The 19204-nt window shown below is 45.5% G+C and overlaps 1 protein-coding gene across 1 annotated transcript in view; it reads left to right on the top strand.

Annotated features, from left to right (window-relative positions):
• SLC9A8 (solute carrier family 9 member A8) overlaps positions 1-19204 on the top strand; it is a 1353696-nt gene that overhangs the window by 1017011 nt on the left and 317481 nt on the right. Inside the window, exon 14 of the mRNA XM_069651262.1 lies at positions 9590-9701. Within this exon, the coding sequence (XP_069507363.1) occupies positions 9590-9701 (112 nt within the window). The remainder of the gene's footprint in view (positions 1-9589; positions 9702-19204) is intronic.

The following is a 19204-nucleotide window of genomic DNA, read 5'->3' as shown; positions in this document are numbered from 1 at the left end:
TCAAATTTCGCTTAAAGAGAAGCAGTTTAGCTTTCAACCATTTTATGCGATTCCCAGAGTTATTAACTTGGAGATTCTCTAGGTTTAAATTGTGAAATCTTGGTGACAGTGTAGGCCACTTACAGGTCACAACTAGTTGACTGTTATCACTCATTAATGTAGATCTTTTTTTTAGAGAAATGATATTGGAAAAGAGCTGATTATTGACATAAATGTAATCCAGTGTGGAGTGACTGCCCTCATTATGCCATGTAGCTCCATGGGGAATATCACCTGGGACTGAACCATTCAACATCACAAAATTCCTATTCTGCATTGGCATTAACCAGCGATACTCATCAATTGTGCGAGATGATGTAGATGTAGAATCAACTAATAAATGCATGTTCAAATCACCCATTATAAAGACTTCCAATATGGATTTATCAAGAGAAGGTTGGTCCAAGATGTTATTAAGGTGGTCAAAGAATTCATCTGAAGATAAGTGTTTCTTGCCCCAGTATATATTAACAATTGCACAAGTAATTATGCTTCGTTTGAATTTCGTGATTTGGAAACAGGGCGAAGGAGATTGTTGCCATATAACTGCAAAATCTCGATCTTTTCGAAAGGCTGTCGTGAGACCCACCATTGGTCTGCCAGTAAGAGTGATAATGGCAGGTACCAGGTAGATTTCATATAGGTCCCAGATGGGGAGGAGGCGTATCCAGGTTTCCTGGAGAACAATGATGTCATATTGTAAGAGATCTAAATTACCATTATTAATGAGGTGTTTAAAACCCCTAGTATTCCAGGAAACCAGGTTAACAAATTAATTCCTCTGGGATTGTTATGATGTTCTTTCACAGTTTCGATTCACCCATGCCTCATAAGAGTTTGGTTCTGTATTTACTTGTACAATAGTTTTGTCTCCATATATTCTAGATTGAGGCAAAGTGGAGTTGACCATCATCTGCTCTTTCATAGGTGCATCTTGACTCAAAATGAAACCTAAATTATAGAAAGCCGTCTGAGCCAACCATAGGGTATTAAGTATCACGCCCGACCGGATGTATAGGCGAGCCTCAGAAAGGTCGGGTGGATTACTAAATTCAAAAAGATCAATGTCAGCAGAAGTAAAATCCTCCAATGCTGTAATCTCTGCACATATGTTTAAGATGCTTGCGTGGTTCAGATCATACTTGATTAAAGGATGACCTCGACATTTAATCAATAGTCGATGATGTTTTTTAAATTGCGCTTGGTTCTTAGAAATGGGAGGTGGGGGTCTAGGATCATTGTTATGTGCTACATTTGATCTCCCATCTACTGATTTATGAAAACTCATATTCGCCATTTCATGATCTCGACTTGGAAAATGTGTTCCTTTCAAAAGGGGTTTGACATTGGGGTAAGTACTTTGTGTCATGTGAGTGGTGTCATTGATCTGATCAGGGTGCGATTGCAGCATAAGCTGCTTAATATTTTCGTTTTCCCTGTTGTAGTTCGCAAAAGATGCTTGTATTTCATTGCGAAGCTCCTGTAGAGTACACTCTGTGGTTATGATTGTTACATCTTGTGACTGTTGATTATCAACAGACAGATTAGCTCCTTGTCGTTGGGTATTATTTGCAATGTCAGATGAATGCGGTTTCTCTGAAAAAACATTTACTTGGGGTTTATTCTCCATTTGTGTAGCTAATAAAGTAGGTGTCGGGTTTGAAGTAAAAGTGAAGTTTGGAGCTTTCACAAAAGACGTTAAGGCAGAGGCCGCCAAGAGATCATCCAGTGGTTTATACACTAAAGACTCTTTCATTTGACGCTCAGTGTATTGTTTAAACTGTAAACGTCTTTTTTTCTTCGCTGCCGTGAGCAGTCTTGAAACTTTTTTATGTTTGGCACTAGGGTGCAACTTGTTAGGAATTTGTACTGATTTAGATGTAAAAGTACAATTTATGGCACTTGAAGAAGCGTTTTTGGAACTAAGAAACATTGGGGCCAAAGTAGTTGTCCATTTTTGCTCAGGAATGATGATGGTAGTTGATGGACAATCATCCAGATTTAACAGCGGAGCTTTTTGTGAACCATCAACAACAACAACATCAGAATGGGGAGCAGATGACACAGGCTTTTGAGGACCATCAACAACAACAATATCAGAGTGAGGAGCAAAAGACCCAGGCACAGATGGTACAAGATGCTTTGGAGGGACTATATCAACTTGGTTAGTTTGAGTACCTCGGTTAATATGATTGGATGAGCAATTAGAATCTAATTGTGCCTTTAAACCTATCTCTCGAATAATGTATTCATGAGATTGTAGCATTCGATCAGTTTGATTTTTGATTTTGTCGTCTAACGTTTCATATAGCTTAGCCAATGAAAGTAGTGCTGTGTTCATAGCAGTTAAAGTGTTATTGAGGGCAGGAGCTTTGGGAAAGGAGAATCTATGGTCCCTATCCATGGTCTGGGGGTCTTGAATGAAATATGGATGGCCACCTATGGGTTCATGAAATTGAGAACATCTGGGGGTGGGAGCTACGAACGAAAGAGACCGATTGGATACACTAGAGGATTTGTCGAACATGACTGGTGATTTATACAGTTCTCGTTTGTCATTATCCTCCGGTTTGTTTAGTAAAACCGGATTGGACATATCAATAGGAGGGCTCGACCTACAAGATCTATCATTGTATCAAGTCACCACTATTGGAACAAATATATTGAACCTCAGGAATGAAATGTTCATGGGGACTTGATCAATTGAATAACTCAATCGGCTCTTCGTCAATTTCACCAGTTAGTAGAAGTTTCTCATATTCCTTTCTTAATAAATGCTGAGCTGTACCGAACATAAAGGAGGATTTATGGGTAATGGTTCAACTGATGCCTGAAGTAGACCGGCATGCGTTTCAGGGATCTGGGTAACACATATCTCACCAGATTTACACGCTAGAGCTATAAAGGCATCAGCGATTTCCTTGCTAGACACATTCTCGGAATTCACGTTTAACTCGTGAACTTCACTCTGAAGGGAAGATTCCTTCAGCAGTGTTTCAACAGGTAAAGAGCACAATGCTTTTAACTTTGGAATGGGGTTTGAAGTCATGGGAGTGCTTTTTGACTCTTTGCACCATCAGATTGGCAAAAGGAACGAATGTCAACATTCAGGGAAATTGATCTTTTTTTTCTGTTGGTTCTCTTTAAGTCTCTTTGCAAAGAAGACCTTTTGAGATTCCAAGGGAGAGATGGACCAGACCCAATTTGTGGCATTCCTGATTTTATGGACATAATTGATTTAGACATGTTAAAAGGGGAGACCATAAATTCAAGTTAAATATCACATACCTGATAAATCAAAAAGATGACACCTGATGCGTGTAATAAGGTGAAGAATGATAAAAAAAATAAAAATAAAGGGGTCTCAAACACCACTGGGCACCCTTTGCGGGTAGAATTCAATATTATGGGCACTCACAGCAGTCGGTAACAGGCTTCAATAACTTAAAGTTGCCATAAAAAACCAGGCAAATGCAGAACTATCTGCCCGAGGAAACCAGCAAGATGAAATCAATGGGCCCGGCGGCTCGTGCCGCGCACCGCGAACAGCAAACAGTACTTAGTTGTACTTGGTGCGCGGCGCGGGTACGCCCGGAAGTCTGTATTTAAAGAGAAGAGTTGGCCGTCACAGAAACAAAGGGGCGGAGCCTCCTTCCAGGAAGAGCCTTAAAATAAAAGAAAAAAAAAACGAAAATACACTTAGAAAATATAAATGTTAAATACAGAGATGCAGGGCTAACGCCACTGCTAAGGAGTTCAAAGGGGCCCAAAGCAAAGAGAACAAAGCAGCACGTAATCACCTTCTTCCTTGTTTGTGGCAAGTCAGACACGCCAGGTGTCACACAAAAGGACGTCCTCCTGGGCTAATTACTCCGTGGCAATACGGGGAGTGAGGAAAACACAGAGATTCACAAAGAGTCTGCGAGCGATCGTCTCCAGCAGGCTCCAGCGACTTCAGCAAACAGTACTTAGGTGGGCCTTCCACAGGCCAAAGGTGTGCTCAATCGACACCCTAGTGTGGATATGGGCCTGGTTTCATGGCACCTCCTCTGCCGTCAAGGGAGTCCTCAGAAGAATCATAAGCCACGGAAGCTGTGGGTATCCATTCACCTGCAAGGGGGATAGACATTCATCATGGTGATCTGTGGAAGCATTTCCTGTTACAGCAGCATCTCAATTGACAGTCCATGCATGTAGTGAGATGTGCAATGTTGCATTCTGATACCTGTAGTCCATTGCGTGGGGCTGGACAGTTGGGAAGCATGTCTTGGACATGCACTGATGGATTGTGGGTCATGCCCTACTCCTGTGGGTTGCTGCCTGTCATGTGTTGGGTGTGTATATGGGTCCTGTATGCATGGGGCGCTGTTAGGGCATGAAATCTCTGTGTGTGTTCTGCCATTGCAGGTCACCTGTGCAGCAAGGGTTAGTGTGATGGTACATGTACTTACCCAATATCCATGTCCGTCGGCCTGTATGCCACTCGATGTATGCTGGCGGTGTGCTGTTCTACAGGACCATGGCATCATAGCTTAATCATGGGAACCAGGCACAGCAGTGGGTGACCTGGACATTTAGTGAATTAAACTGCTTTGATTCCTGTACACTTCCTGCGAGGCTAGAGGTGCAACCACCAGTTCTACATGCGTGCAATCCAGGTATGCCACCACATTTGGCATGTAGAGAATGGCATTAAACCTTGCCTTTCTGGCACTCACCTGTGCCTATCTGTACAAAAGATCTACCATTCCAGCTATTTCTCATGGACCTCGCACACTCCTACGGGCTGTCCCTATGTTGAAGAACACCCTGTCCCTGTCTTTACACAAGGTCTGCGAATGATGCACCGCCCATATATCGGGGATAGAAGAGACACTCTCCCTATCTAGGCCTTCTTTCATACAAGCATAACTTATCACAAAAAACAATCAATAAGGTCTTCACCATGATTTGACTATGACATGGTGAGAACCACTTCTCTCTCGATCTTAGTGGTACTGGGCTGTCCTCTCATCTGGATTTCCATGTATGTTTTAATCACCATTAAACGGAGGCAGTCCCCACCACTATAGACCTATGTATTGTTAGAGGCATAAAAAGGTGTCCAGTCAATTGGTCGAAAAAAAACTGGTCGACTGCAATTTGGTCGACGCAATTTGGTCGAAAACCAAATGGTTGAATTTTTTTTTTTATTTATATATTTATTTTTCGGGTTTTCGTTTTGTAAAAAAAGGGGTTTTTAGAGAAAAAAAGGGGGTTGGGGGGGACCCCCCCCCAAAAAAAAAAAAAAGGTTAAAAAATAAAAAAAAACAAAAAATTCGACCATTTGGTTTTCGACCAAATTGGTTCGACCATTTGTCTGGGCGACCAATTTTTTTCGACCAAATGTCTGGTAACCGCATAAAAACATACTCTCTACGGAGAGCAAAGAATAACTAGAGGCTAGTATGGCTGTCTATTAGTCTATTAGTGGATATGTCCAAATGTATTTATGATGAACATTATCTTCTGCATGAGGGTGCTCATGCCTTTCGGGGTCGACCGGTTTCGATGATCTATGTAGATGTGATCATCTTCTTCAGGACCTATACTTTAACCAGGAATGCTTCCTTCTTCAGATCGACATGGTGATCTGTATGACACTTCCTCTTCCCTTCATCCGTGCCGGATGTTACTTCACGGTCAAGGTTTGGTACTTCACGGTTAGGGTTTGGTAAGTGCCTTCATCTTGGCCACCACTGGTGCAATCATCATGGAATCAAAGATTCTAGATAATCTCTATTGAGGTCATGTGAGAGATTTCTTAACTGTTCTTTCTCGCGGCATGCAGGTTACACTCTACGCTTGCTGTTAACACTATCTGTATTGCCTCGGGACCCCAGCACCTGACGCTGCACTCTGGAAAACGCAGGTTGCGAAATGCAATGTAGCTGATGCACTGTGTGTTCGAAAGAGCCAGTGCCAAGGAAGTGCAGAACCAACACCAGCTTTACCAGCAGTGGAATGGATGTCCTGATGCCGACCCTGCTCCCTTTGTCTTCCTGGATCAGGTTGAGGAGATCTGCAATGCTCTCCCTATTGAGGCAGTGCAGGGTGAGGATTTGCAAGTCTTTGAGGGTACATGGTGTGACCCTTACACGGTGTATGGGTGCACACCTTGAGTGTCTCCTCCTTGCAGTCCTCCTCCTCCTCTCTACTCACTCTTGTTCCAGCTCCATGTTGGCTTGGGGCAGCTGCATGACAATGTTGACTGCGATCAGTGGCAGCATGGTGGTGTAGGGAAGTGTGGGGAAGGTGTGGCCCTTTCTTGCTCTTCCAGCGCGAATTAGGTGCACCTGGGTGTTTCAAGCGTGGATCCGGGATTTCGAACCTGTGTTGCTCAGCGTGGTCTTGCTTTCAAGACCCATGCATTGCCACAGAGCTGCCTGCTTTCAGGTGTAGGTGCTTCCGCCTTGGTTTTGCTGGTTTTACTGACAAACATTAGCTGATATTACCGGCAAATCTAATCTTGTGATATGCCGGTGATACCATTGTGCCAGTATTACCAGCACAGGTTACCGGGCCTTCTGTTATTTTCGTTGCTGGTAATACCGGCGCCAGTAATCCCGGATGGCAACTGTTTTCTGGCAAACTAGTACTTGGCCGAACCAGTAAAAGTACTGGTAAACTGTACTACCAGCACTTTTACCGTATACCGGCCAACTCGTAATGATCCCCAATGTCCCATTTATTTTTTTTACACCCTCCTTAATGGGCTCACCACTTGTTCCCATCTTTGTGCCACTTGTTCTCATCTTTGTGATATTGTCCAAGCACCGTTAAGGGGAATGCTTCTGTCCTCTGTAAATTAGCTATTCTATAATATTTCTGATCGAACTTACAATCATGTTCTTCAAATATATACACAATTAGAGAAAACTTAAGACAGATTTTACTTCTGTCAGAGGTATGCATGTTTCAATGTCAAAGCACACTAAAGTCTGACTTACATTGCAGTGCTTCCTTCTTAACTCAAAGCTCGCTGAGCATGCTATATTACTCTTTAGTAACCTCAATCATGGTAATTGAGGGTAAGCAAGATTTCAGTTCTTTCATCATTCTCGTGAATATGGGAGTCATTTATCACACACATTATACTACAGCAAGTCAAAGGGAATGTGTGTCCAGACCTTTTCAAGATAGTTGATTTTTCATACATAGAATACAATACTGTACAGCTTCTGCAGCTACTATACAACACCAAACATTATCCTCATCTATGGTTGCGTTTCCCTCCCTTCTCCCATGTATAGTAAGTAATACATAGCAGAAAAACAAGGGAAATTCTAGACACGAAAAAGGAACTTTGATGGATTCTTTCAGTGGCACGTTCAGTCAAGAAAAGCACAGTCAGCTTTGCACTCATCATCTATGGTCCAATGATTTTAGGTATTGTTCGTCCAGAGAATGAGAAAACTGGATCATATGATATGGCATTTATAGCGCGCCTATACACAAGTGTTTCAAGGCACACGTTACAGCATGGTTAAGTAGCTAGTTAGTTGAAATCCACAAAGAAAGACACTGGTTTTGAAAGGGGTTCCTTTGAAGGCCTGTGAGTGTGTAAAGTCTGGATTTTAATTCTTCCATTGAATACTGGGATGGCTACATCAATAAATAAAAGCTTGGAGCCTCACGCATGAGGGGCACAGAAAGACAGAAATCCCCCAACAGAATGATGCATAGACACACCTTGGAAAAGGCCAGAGGCCACAAAACCTCAATGCAGTTATTACCATGCACTTTGCCAGGGGTTATCGCATAGTTCCATTTTAGTGAGACTCCCTATTCAGTCACAAAGATAGCCTAAGATGGCCATCTTGGCTTGCAATAACACATGACACCAACAAATCCTGCACAAGTTGGGTCCCTTGCAGTTAAGAGGACCCTAGATCCTGCCTCTTCTCATGCCGGCATGTATATTTGTGGTGGACCCTTGTCTTGTGCCATGCCTCCTAAGCAAGATGCTCGCTGTTGCCCAGCGCCTCGTGATGTCTGCGCCAGAAAACCTTCAGACCAAGCAAAGTGAAAACCATCCTCTGGTGGTTTCCATCAAACGCAATAGGCCACCTAGCAACACGCAGGAAGAGCAAGAGAAAGTGGGGGAGCAAATGCAATTTAGGTGACTAGTAGGGGGGGGGTGTCCCCAGGGCTCCCATCCCCTATTATTTATTCCCTATAATACACCCAACCCTACCCCTTATATGCCCTTACCTCCCCACCCCCCCGCCTCCATATTTTTCAATGATTTTTTTCAGTGAAAAATATTCGGCAAAAAAAACGGGCGATGGATGAATGTCGTACCAACAAGAAAACCAGCAAAAGGAAGGAAGGTGGAGACGATTTCTGACTTAAACGAAGTATTGACTAGTGAAGGCAAGTGATACTACAATGTGAGAGGCTGGCAAGTGTGGTGAGGAGAAGGAGAGTAGGGATTGATTGTGAAGTGATTGCCTGAGTTCGTGAAAGAGGAGGATGAATGAGTAGAGGATAGTGGTGTGGAGGAGGGAGTAGTAGTGTGGGGAGGGAAGCGGAGTGGGAAGGAGTAAGAACATCAAAGGGTACAGGCAAAGCTTGCGAAAAGGAGTGAGAGACGCATGGGGTAGGAATAGTAAACGAGGGTGGAGTTGGAGATAGGAGAGTAGCGAGAGAAGAACATCAGGAAGTGTGAAAGAGAGGGGATAACTAGACGTGAAAGAAAGGAAACCGAATCTGGCACTGTTTGTAGCCACAACCTCATACCCCTTTAGAACACTAACCACTGGATAGTGTAGGGAATCTTAGGAAGTCTGAGAAGGAGCTTAGAAAGATATGTTCACGTGCCTCAGTACATCTCAGTTCATATAGTCTCTTAGCATACTGAGGGTGATACAATTGGTCTCTACTAATCTGGGGGTGGGGACGCCTGGGTTAGGGAGGGTGAAGCTTTATAGAAGAGAGAGTGAGGGACGGCCATAGGTCCATTTGTAACTTTAATGGAACCCTTGAACTCCCTCAGAGCGTTGGAGCATCCTTTGAGCCATCTGTGACACAGAACAGCAATTCACTGTGCGGCCTGCACTACCTTGAGGATGGTACTGGATGCCTACCCTTTTCTGTAGGTGTAAAACGGCCCGAGGAGTGTATTGCATTGCTTGATGTGGGTAAGAGACGGCGAAGGGGCAAGCAGACATTGCAGATAGTTTGTTGGGCAGCAGCTCTAGAGGAGTCCGGCAGCGCAGGGAAGGTGGGGAGGGCAACGGCAGAGTGCAGGGAAGATAATGGGCAGCCAGACAGAATCCTGCAAGTAAGCAGGATCCATGGCTATGCAGGCAACTATTGCCTAGAACCTTTGAATTCCTCCCAGGGTGCTGATATTGCATATTTGGCTAGACATATGTTTTGATATATTTCTTTACTACTGAATAAAAAACGAATCTTTCTTATGGAACCAATTATGTGTGTAAATGTCTTGGACTAATAATATCATAGCAGTGTTCCATTTCAGTAAATGTGTCCTGTCTTGTTTCAGGTGCTAGTCCTCTTGGGCAGGGCAGTCAACATTTTTCCCCTTTCATTCCTCTTGAACTTCTTCCGCGATCATAAAATAACTCCAAAAATGATGTTCATCATGTGGTTTAGCGGTAAGTGTAGGTTACAAGTGTATAATTGTTAAAAAGTGTTTGGGTCACACTTTGTTTTGTTGAACAATATTTATGGTCCAGTTGCAATGTTTCATGTTGATCTTTTTGTCCAAGTCTTTTTTTGGCTTGCTAAAGAAGTGTTAGAGCGTTTTTATTGTATGAAAGATGGCGCCGCCCAAGTAAGTGATTCGAGAGTCAAAGGCGTGGACCCTTAACAAGGTCAAACGTCACCTAGTACACAATAGAGCTCTATAGTAAAGGCTCATTTTATCAGAGCTTGTGCAGCAAAAAGAAAGGTAAGTCTCACCCGGGGCTTCGTGTTACAGAGCTTGTCCATGTCTCATTGCCAAGGCCGAGATCTAAACATTACAAAGCGAAGGTTGGAATTCATGCTTTTACAGGCATTTAGAGCATGCATTCCAAGCTTGCTCATTGGCTTGAGAGCTGGAAGCAGAGAGTAGAGTAAAAGAGAAGGATGGACTACAGGCTTTTACTGCTGATTAGATCCCGCTTCCACATTTACTTATTGACTAAGGAGAGGAACGCACCATCTAATTGTATTTCTGGCATACATGCCAACAATTAACTTAAGATATTAGATCAGCTAATTTAAGTCATTAATAATTGAAGACAAAGTTTCAGACCTTTACACCACCAGATATTTGCTTTATTGCTTACTACACATTTGTGCCCATTTCTGTACCATTTTACAACCATCAGAGGGCATCTAGGCTTACATGTTTTGACAAATTACTTTTCTTTTGACAGATTTCTTTATCCAACCGAAACAAACAAGTCACTTACCCCTGGTAACGTTCTTTCGACTGAATGTTCCTCCCACGTATTCCTCATCTTTGCTATCTCCGATATCCACCTTCAGCTGCTTCGGAAAAATATTTTGGCAGAGGGCGCTGTGCGTCGATGTGGTCGGCTCGATGTCCCTTGAGGGCCTCCGTCTCGAAGATAATGTACTCGAGGGTATATATAGCATGCGCAGCGCCCGTTGGCTTCAGTTCTGTTTTTTTGTCATTCTTACAGTAGAATTGCCAGCATTAAACTGGTTTAAACCATACTAGACTCTGGAGCAGCATAAAACTGCAATAACATGGACATTCTACTGCAGGGTATGCTGGGAGGGGCAATGTGGAATATTTGGGAGGGACATCCAGTCGAAAGAACATTACCAAGTGTAAGTAACTTGGTCTTCGAATGGATTGTATCCTCCCATGCATTCCTCATCTTTGATAGACTCCCAAAGCAGTATTAGTTTGGCGGAGGGAGTTCAAATTTTGTCATCAAGGGTTGTTGTGAACCGAATAAAGGACTGCTTTCCCAAAGCTTCCATCCTGACTTTAGATGTAATCAAGGCAGTAATGCTTTGTAAATGTGTGAATGTAGAGCAAGGGGCTATCTCACAAATGTTTTTTATTGGATCACTCTTTGCAGAGCAGAAGAAGTAGCCATGCCCCTAGTGGAATGAGCTCTCAAGCCTTCTGCTGTAGCTTTCCCAGCCAGCCTATAACATTCAGTAATAGCCAAAATAATCCATCTGGACAAGGTTTGCTTAGTTACAGCCTGTCCTAGTCTATGACCCGCGTATCCTATAAACAATTGTTCATCTAAACAAAACTTTGACATCCTTGAAATGTACAAACTCAGAGCCCTTCGTGGGTCGAGCCTGTGTAGCCTCTCCTCTTCTTTGCCAGGATGAGGTGGAGGGAAAAAAGTAGGTAATACTATCTTTTGTCCCAAATGAAAATCCGATCTAATCGTAAGTACGAATGAAGGTTTGGTTTTAAGGACGACCTTGTCCTTATGAAAGACCGTAAAAGGTGGTTTAGAAGATAGTGCCTGCAACTCACTCACCCTACAGAGTGATGTTAACGCTACTAAGTGGATGGTTTCCAATGTTAGTATTCTTAAGGGACATGGATGGAGTGGTTAAATGGTGCACAGATGAGAAACTTTAAAAAAAAGATTAAGGTCCCAAACCGGAACCTGAAAAGGAGATGGAGGGAACACATTTGTGAGTCCCTTTAGAAATTGTATCGCCAAGGTAATTTTAAAATATGACGTTTCCTCATACGAGCACTTGAAGATGGAAAGTGTAGCCAAATAACTGTTAATGGCCCCAACCTGGAGCCCCAGATTGGCCAAATACAGCAGAAAAGATAACACATCCGGTGTTTTGCATAGAATAGCGTCCACATTCTTATCCCTGAACCAGCTGCAGAATTAATTCCAACGGCAGTGGTACAAAGACTTTGTTGCTGGCCTTCTGGCCAAAAGCAAAATCTCCATTATGTCATCCTTGAGGTCCCAATCCTTATACCTCAGCCTCTCAGAAACCATGCACGAAGACTGAGTGTCCTGACCTGTGGGTGGAGAACCCGACCCTCCTCTCACGAGAGAATCCGGGACAAATAGGATAATGGATTTCCCGAACATTCTCAACCTCCTGAACATGTGAGGAATGACGGGGACTGGAGGAAATGCGTACAGAAGTGGAAACTCCCAGTCCACTGCGAACGTGTCCCCTAGAGCTCCCCTTGAGCGAAATTCCCTGAAGCAGAACAGTTCGCACTTCCGGTTGGCACTGGTCACAAACAGATCCACTTGAGGGGTTCCCCAAAGGGTGAAGATCTCTTGAAGGACTTCCTGAGCTAGTTCCCACTCGTGGGAGACTGTTCTCTGCCTGCTCAGAGCGTCCACCAACGTGTTCTCCTCTCAGGCTAGGCTAGGTGAACTGCTGATAGGGAGATTCCTTCTTGAATTGCCCAGAACCAGAGCTGCATTGTCTCTCTGCACAATGGTAGTGACCCTACACCTCCTCTCTTGTCGAGGTAGTACATAGCCAGTGTGTTGTCCGTCAATATGAGCACATTCTTTCCCCATAAAGAGGGCAGAAAAGCCTTCGGTGCAAGTCTGATTGCTTTCAGCTCTAAAATATTGATGTGTAGTTTGGACTCTGATGTAGACCAACGGCTGCTGATTGTCAGACCGTTGACGTGGGCTCCCCACCCTGTCAGTGAGGCGTCCGTAACTACTGTTATCTCCGGCTATGTTTGCAGAAAAGGTTCTCCCTTTTAGAATGATGTCCTTGCAGGCCCACCACAGGGGATCCTGTGCAACCTTGTTTGGAACCTGCAGTAGGTCTGACATGTTGCCTGAGAATTGAGACCATTGTGTCCTGAGAGCTCATTGAAGGGATCTCTTTCTCAGACGAGCCTCTGGCGCCATGAGGCCGAGCAACCTCAAGAAGTGAAAGGCCGTTGACCATCTGCAGAATGTCTTGAGCCCTATCCACTGGGGTTGAGGTCTTTCCCAAGGATTTATCCAGAAAAGGCCAATGAACTGGAGCTTTTGAGATGGTATCATGTGGGAGAAGCCCAGTCTGTGGAGAAAGTGGCAAGTCACGCTGAGATGATCCAGGACTTGTTCGGGAGAACGTGGCATGATCAGCCAATTGTCCAGATAGGCGTAAATGTGAATTCCCACTCTCCTTTGACTCGCTGCCACCACCACCATCAGTTTGGTGAAAACCCTTGGGTTGATGTTCAGCCCGAATGGCAGAACTCGAAACTGATCATGAGAACCGCTTACGGCAAACCACAGGTACTTTCTGTGCTTGAGATGGATTGGCACATGAAAATAAGCATCCTGAAGGTCCATTGGCACCATCCAATCCTGGAGCTGGAGAGCCTTAAGGATCTGAGAAAGAGTGACCATCTTGAACTTGTCCTTCCTGAGGAACTAGTTCAAGTATCTCAAGTCCAAGATGGGTCTCAGTCCTCCGTCCTTGGATCAGGAAATATGGCGAATACCATCCTTTGTTCCTCTCTGTTACAAGTACCGGCTCTATAACACCTTTTTCTAGCAACCTCAAAACTTCTTGTACATGAACGGATCTAGAACCTTTAACAAATATCTTCCCGGGGGATGATTCTGAGGTCTCTGAATGAAAGGGAGGCAGTAACCTTGGACTCTGGTTTCTAATGCCCAAGCATCTGAAGTAATACCCTGCCAATCTTTTAGATGTTGAGGCAGTCTGCCTCCCACCAGGGTGACGTGAGTCAAGACCTCAGAGGTTTTGAAGTGGCTGAAGCAGTGGCTGATGGTAAAGATGCTGCTGCTTGGGCAGGCTTTGCATCCCTCCCTCATCCACCGCGAGGGAATATTATTTGGCCTCTTTGGCCAGCCATTCATCTCGCTCTTCCAACTGAGTAGTAGCGAATGCACCTACCCCTCCAAGACTGTCCACTGGGGTGAAACGGCTGAGGCTTCCTAATAGTGGCACCTGGAGACTTGGCTGCCACCTTCGAGGTCTGCAGCTTCTCAAGGCTTTCGTTAGCCTTGCTGTCAAAAAGATAAGACCCATCAAAGGGCATATTAAGGAATCTAGACTGCACGTCCGGTGCAAATCCAGAATTCCTTAACCACGCAAACCTGCGTATCACGATGCTTGCCGCCATGGCTCTGCTGATACTGCAAACAAAATCCTAATACAACTGAAGAGACTCACAGATGGCCTCTTTGCCATCTTTTACAATGACCAAGAAGCTGTCTCTTTCTTCCCCTTCGGGAATATGTTTAGCCGCCATGGATGCACAGTCCCATAGGGTGTAGGTGAATTTTGCAAGGACACATGTTGAGTTGGCTGATTTGAGAGCCATGCTCCCAGCAGAAAAGACTTTCCTTAACCAGGTGTCTATAGGTTTATCATCCCGATCTGGTTGGATGGTTGGATAGGCAGCCTTGGAGGTAGCGGTTGCTGCTTGCAGCACCAGACTTTCTGGGGTAGGATGTTTTGACAAGTAGCTGGGGTCACTTCTTGACGGCCTATATTCTTTTGTCAAATTTGTATTTACTGTCGGACTTGATTACAGTGCTTCCACGTTGCACTTACTCTCTTTTGTAGATCGACAAGAAAAGGTAGGATAGGATCCCTTTGAGGACCTTTGTCCAGAATATCTGTGAGGTCATCCTGTTCGAACGGGAGGGCAGGCCTGCTCCATGCCATAAAATCAGTGACCCTGGTCATTAACTGTCTGTAAGATGCATCTGTGTGATCATCTGGTTCTGAGTTACCAAAATCCAACTCTGGTGAAGTGTCCACCCCACTGGCTGACTGTACATTTTCACACAGATCCTGCAACCTTGATACCTCTGATATAAAGCTATCAGGGACATAAGGAGTGCCATATTGCAAACCAAAAGGTGGATCATTGTCATCTGAAGGCTCATTGTCTTCATAAATGGATGTGTGTGAAGGTTGTCTGAATTACTGGTAAAAGCGTTGATGACTTCTGTGGTTTTCGAGCCAGAGGCCGATGGAGTCTTCGATGAAGACGTCTTGGATGTTGATGGCGTCACTGGCATCGATGGCGTCGATGACTTCGGCTTAAAGGATTTTTCGATTACTTTTCGAGATGTCTCTTGATGAGAATCTGGCCTTCGTCCCATGCTCGAGGGCGTGCAGGATTTGGCTTGAGCCCTTTCCTTTCTGGCTGCAGCAGGAGCATGGCCTACTTGCTTCGAGGGTTTATGGCTCTCGAAAATGTTTAGCATTTCCTGCCTGAATGATTCCCATTCAGCCAGAGTAGAGGCCTTAGTGGGGCAAGATATAGTCCTCTGTGAGGAGGAGTCGGACGAGGAAGACGAAGTAGGTGATTTGTGATGCCTTTTCTTCAGTTTCCATGATGACGAGGAGTGGTGGGAGCCACTCCGTGACCTGTACCTCTTCCATCAACAGAGTCATCTGTCGCTTCGGCGGAGGAATATTTTGTTTAATGCCGTAGTCTAAGGGGATTTTTGGGGGTTCTACCTACCGCAAATTTCCCTTTTTATGCTCCTTCAGAGCTTTTCCGGTCATCAACTGACACTTCTGACAGGTCGAGGCTTTGTGCTCCACACTGAGACACCACTAGCACACCTGATGTGGGTCCGTCAGCAACATTTTCGCTTCCCAGTCTTGCTGTTTTTTAAACCCAGTCTTCACAGTTGTCAGAGCCAAAGACATTGTTGATAATTCTCGAAAAAAATATTATGAAGTGCACTGTAGTTCACAAAGCAAAAGCCTACCCGGAAAAACGAAGCTGAAGCCAACGGGCGCTGCACGTGCTATATATACCTTCGATGTCATCATCCTCAAGATGGAGGCCCTGGAGGAACATCGAGTTGACCGCAACGATGCACAGCGCCCTCTGCTGAAATGTTTTGCTGAAGCTGGATATTGGAGATATCAAAGATGAGGAATACATGGGAGGACACAATCCATTTTAAATTAAACTTTTTGGTTTTTGTATTGTCATAATTGCATTGTCATTCATTTGATAGGTAGCACTGCTACTGTGAAATATGTTTTTTTATTTTATTTATTTTTATTTTCCATTTGTAGACGCGCACTTAACCCGTGAGCCTCTAAGCCATGTTTACAGGATGATGTGAAGGTTTGGCTACCTCCAAACTGGCTGGGTCGAGTAGTTTTGTGAGGGTAGATGGGTTACTACCAGCAGGATCTCAGTTTTTTCATTGTTGATGCAGAGACGATGATTAGCCATCCAGACTTGAATGGTTTCATAGGTACAATTGACTTTGAATGAGTCCAGTTGATGGTTACCGGTGAGAGGGATAAGGATCTGGGTGTCATCAGCATAGTTGGTGTACGTGATGCAGAGTGCATTGAGAGGGTCGAAGAGGGGTTTGGTATAAACATTGTGAAGGGTGGGCGAGACACAAGACTCTTGAAGAACTCCACAGGAGGTTGCTTTGGGAGACGCAGTGGAGTTCCCAGAGAAGACTCTAGGACGTGCATTCAGCCAGGAAGGAAGCGATCCACTTGGTGGCCATGGTGGAGAAGAAGGCAGAGGTGGCAAGGTGATGGCAGAGAGTGGGGTGGTCCACAAGATCGAAGGCTGGAGATAGGTCGAGGCTACCAGAGTCTCTAGAATCATTGAGTTGATTCTTGAGGTCGAGGAGTGCTGATTCCGTGCCATGGCTGGGGCGGAATCCGGATTGACTGAGGACGTGGTTTGATTCAAGGTGTTTCTGAATTTGAATGTAGGCGGCCCGATCAATTATTTTTAGTAGGAAGGGGACTGTGGTGATGGGGCGGTAATTGGTGGGAATGGCTGGATTGAGTGTAGATTTCTTGAGGAGTGGTGAGATCTGGATTCTTTGAGTGAGATGATCACAGAGCAGGAGGTGAAGAAGGCATTGATGATGGCAGTGATTAGCGGAAGTAGGATATCGGCCCATTCCTACCAGGGGTGCAGGGCAGATGCCGCCTTTGCACTCAGAGGGTTTTTTGAGTCGTTCCAGGATAAGGGTGATGTCATCTTCAGCTACGGGGTGGAAGTCGAACTGGGTGATGTGATAGGCGAGGGTGGGCGGAGTGGGGGCAGGTGATTTGGCCACTTATGGAGATAGTTTAGATAGATTTTTCTTTTGAAGGACGGACATTTTGACTAGGAGTGTGTCCTACATGTCACTATACCATGTGTCGTTTTTTTCCACTGTGGAAGGAGGTAAAACAGGTGTTTCTAATTCAGGTAAAATGGCAAAAAGCTTTCGAGCGCTAGAGTCAGAGGTTGCAATTGTTGTAGTAAGAGGCTTTTTGGCTGTTTGGATAGCCTGTTTGTACTCTTTGGAGAACTGTGTGAATCAGGATTTGTTTGTTGTTGAAGGGTGCTTGGGCCATTCAGCTTTAATGGCACGTTTATGCCTGCGCGTGCAGTGTTGCTTAGTCGTGAACCAGGAGTTGGTGCGCTTGGAGTGTTTGGGTCTGCGTTCTTTTAGTGGGGCAAGCTTATTAATGGTGGATAGGAGTGTGGTGTTGTAGTGGCAGATTAGGAGGTCACCATTGGTGGTTGTGTCTGGGGGGTGGCTGGACGGCGAGAAGCGTCTGGAGGCGTTCGCTGTTCAGGTTGAGGGTGTCGCGTGAGTTTATGGTAGGGAGAGGTATGTGGTTAGGGGTGGGTCTTTGGGAGCGTGGGATGGTGAACGTGATGACATGGTGCTCTGTCAAGGCACTGGGAGTGTTCGAATTAACTGAAGTTTTACAGTTGTGGTCAAGTAACCAGTTGAGTGTATGACCTAGAGAGTGTGTTGGAAGGGGAATTTGTTGGGTGTAGCCTAGGGCAGAGGTGGAGCTGGCGAGGGTCACAGCCTCTTTATCCCATGGGTCACTATAAACAATATTGAAGTCGCATAGCGAAATGGTTTTGGAGATGGGTTTAAGGTTGGTAAGAAGTAGGGTGCGTGGCTAACCGCCATGTGAAGAAGTCGCTCTTCCCGAAGCTCCTGCCTAATCATCTTGATTAGTGATAACACTGCAAACAGCGAGCGATCTGCGAACCTACGAACGCTACATCAGATGCAGTAGAGCATACATACGTGCAAGGTGTGTCCTTTTTCAGCAACCATTCTGCCATTGGGAGCGATTCCAGTGCCGATACAAACAAGCCGCAAGGGCACTCAAGATGGCACCGTACTGATGCAACCTTCCTTGACTGAGTGGGAAGACCTGACCGGGGGCTCTAGGAGTGGTGGCAGACTTGCCAGACGGCATCCCTGCGCCTTGTGCCCTGGTGGAGGACCCCAGCATGTGTCCGGTGTCGGGATTGAGGAGCCACAGCAAGGCAGTGCGGGCTGCATTGCGCCGCATACATGGAGAGCTGGCAAGTGGGAGATCAGCGCGACCGCAAGGAAAGTGGGCTCGTCACTGGGTGCATTCCAAGTGAGTTGCTGAGTGCTGCCCCCAGAGAAGAAGTCACCTGCGGCCCACCTGCACGCACAGCCAGGCAGGCAGCGGGATGGAAGCCTGAGTCCCTGATCCCCTCCCCGTGACACGAGTCCACAGGCCTGGCGTTTGGGTGCGGTCCGCACAAAGAGTTGAGGGCTGAAAAGCCCCCAGAGACAGGAAACCTGCTGAGCCCACTGCGCGCAGCAAAACCTGGGCAAGGGGCTGACAGCAAGCCCCCTGGAGCGTTGACAACGCATTAAGGACGATTGGTGCAAGTGTGCATCGGACTGGGCACATACGCCATATCCAGGCGCAATACCACACCATACCATAGATGTGCATGGCTAATGCACCCACTGGTGAACTGAATTGAGGCACATCCCTAACCCAGCACGCATGAGTGTGAGCAAGAGCCAGTAGGAGTGAGCACCAGGATTGAGACAGTGAATCTGGACTGCGCATTGCAATTTAAACCCGGAGCAGTACACCTACAGCACATATGTATTCTAAAGCCTCTAAGGGTAAATCCAAGCAGCCCACTTTGGACACATTCGCAACGCCAGTGATGGCTGCCCCGTGTCGCAGCTACGACCCTGCAGACCCAGACCACTACAGATGTACAAAAAGATGGAGACCAACAGATCCTGCTAGCAGTATCTGCCTTGAAAGTCTGAATAGAGGCCAAAGTGGATGCCATCAGTATCGATGTCAATCTCTTGCGTCAGGATGTGTGCGCATTCACAGAGAGGACTTGGACATT

The sequence above is a fragment of the Ambystoma mexicanum genome, chromosome 3p (genome assembly GCF_040938575.1).
Source record: "Ambystoma mexicanum isolate Mex_15411 chromosome 3p, UKY_AmexF1_1, whole genome shotgun sequence".
Lineage (NCBI taxonomy): Eukaryota > Metazoa > Chordata > Amphibia > Caudata > Ambystomatidae > Ambystoma > Ambystoma mexicanum.
Note: the sequence above shows the minus strand (reverse complement) of the source record. Positions and strands in the feature narration are given on the sequence as shown.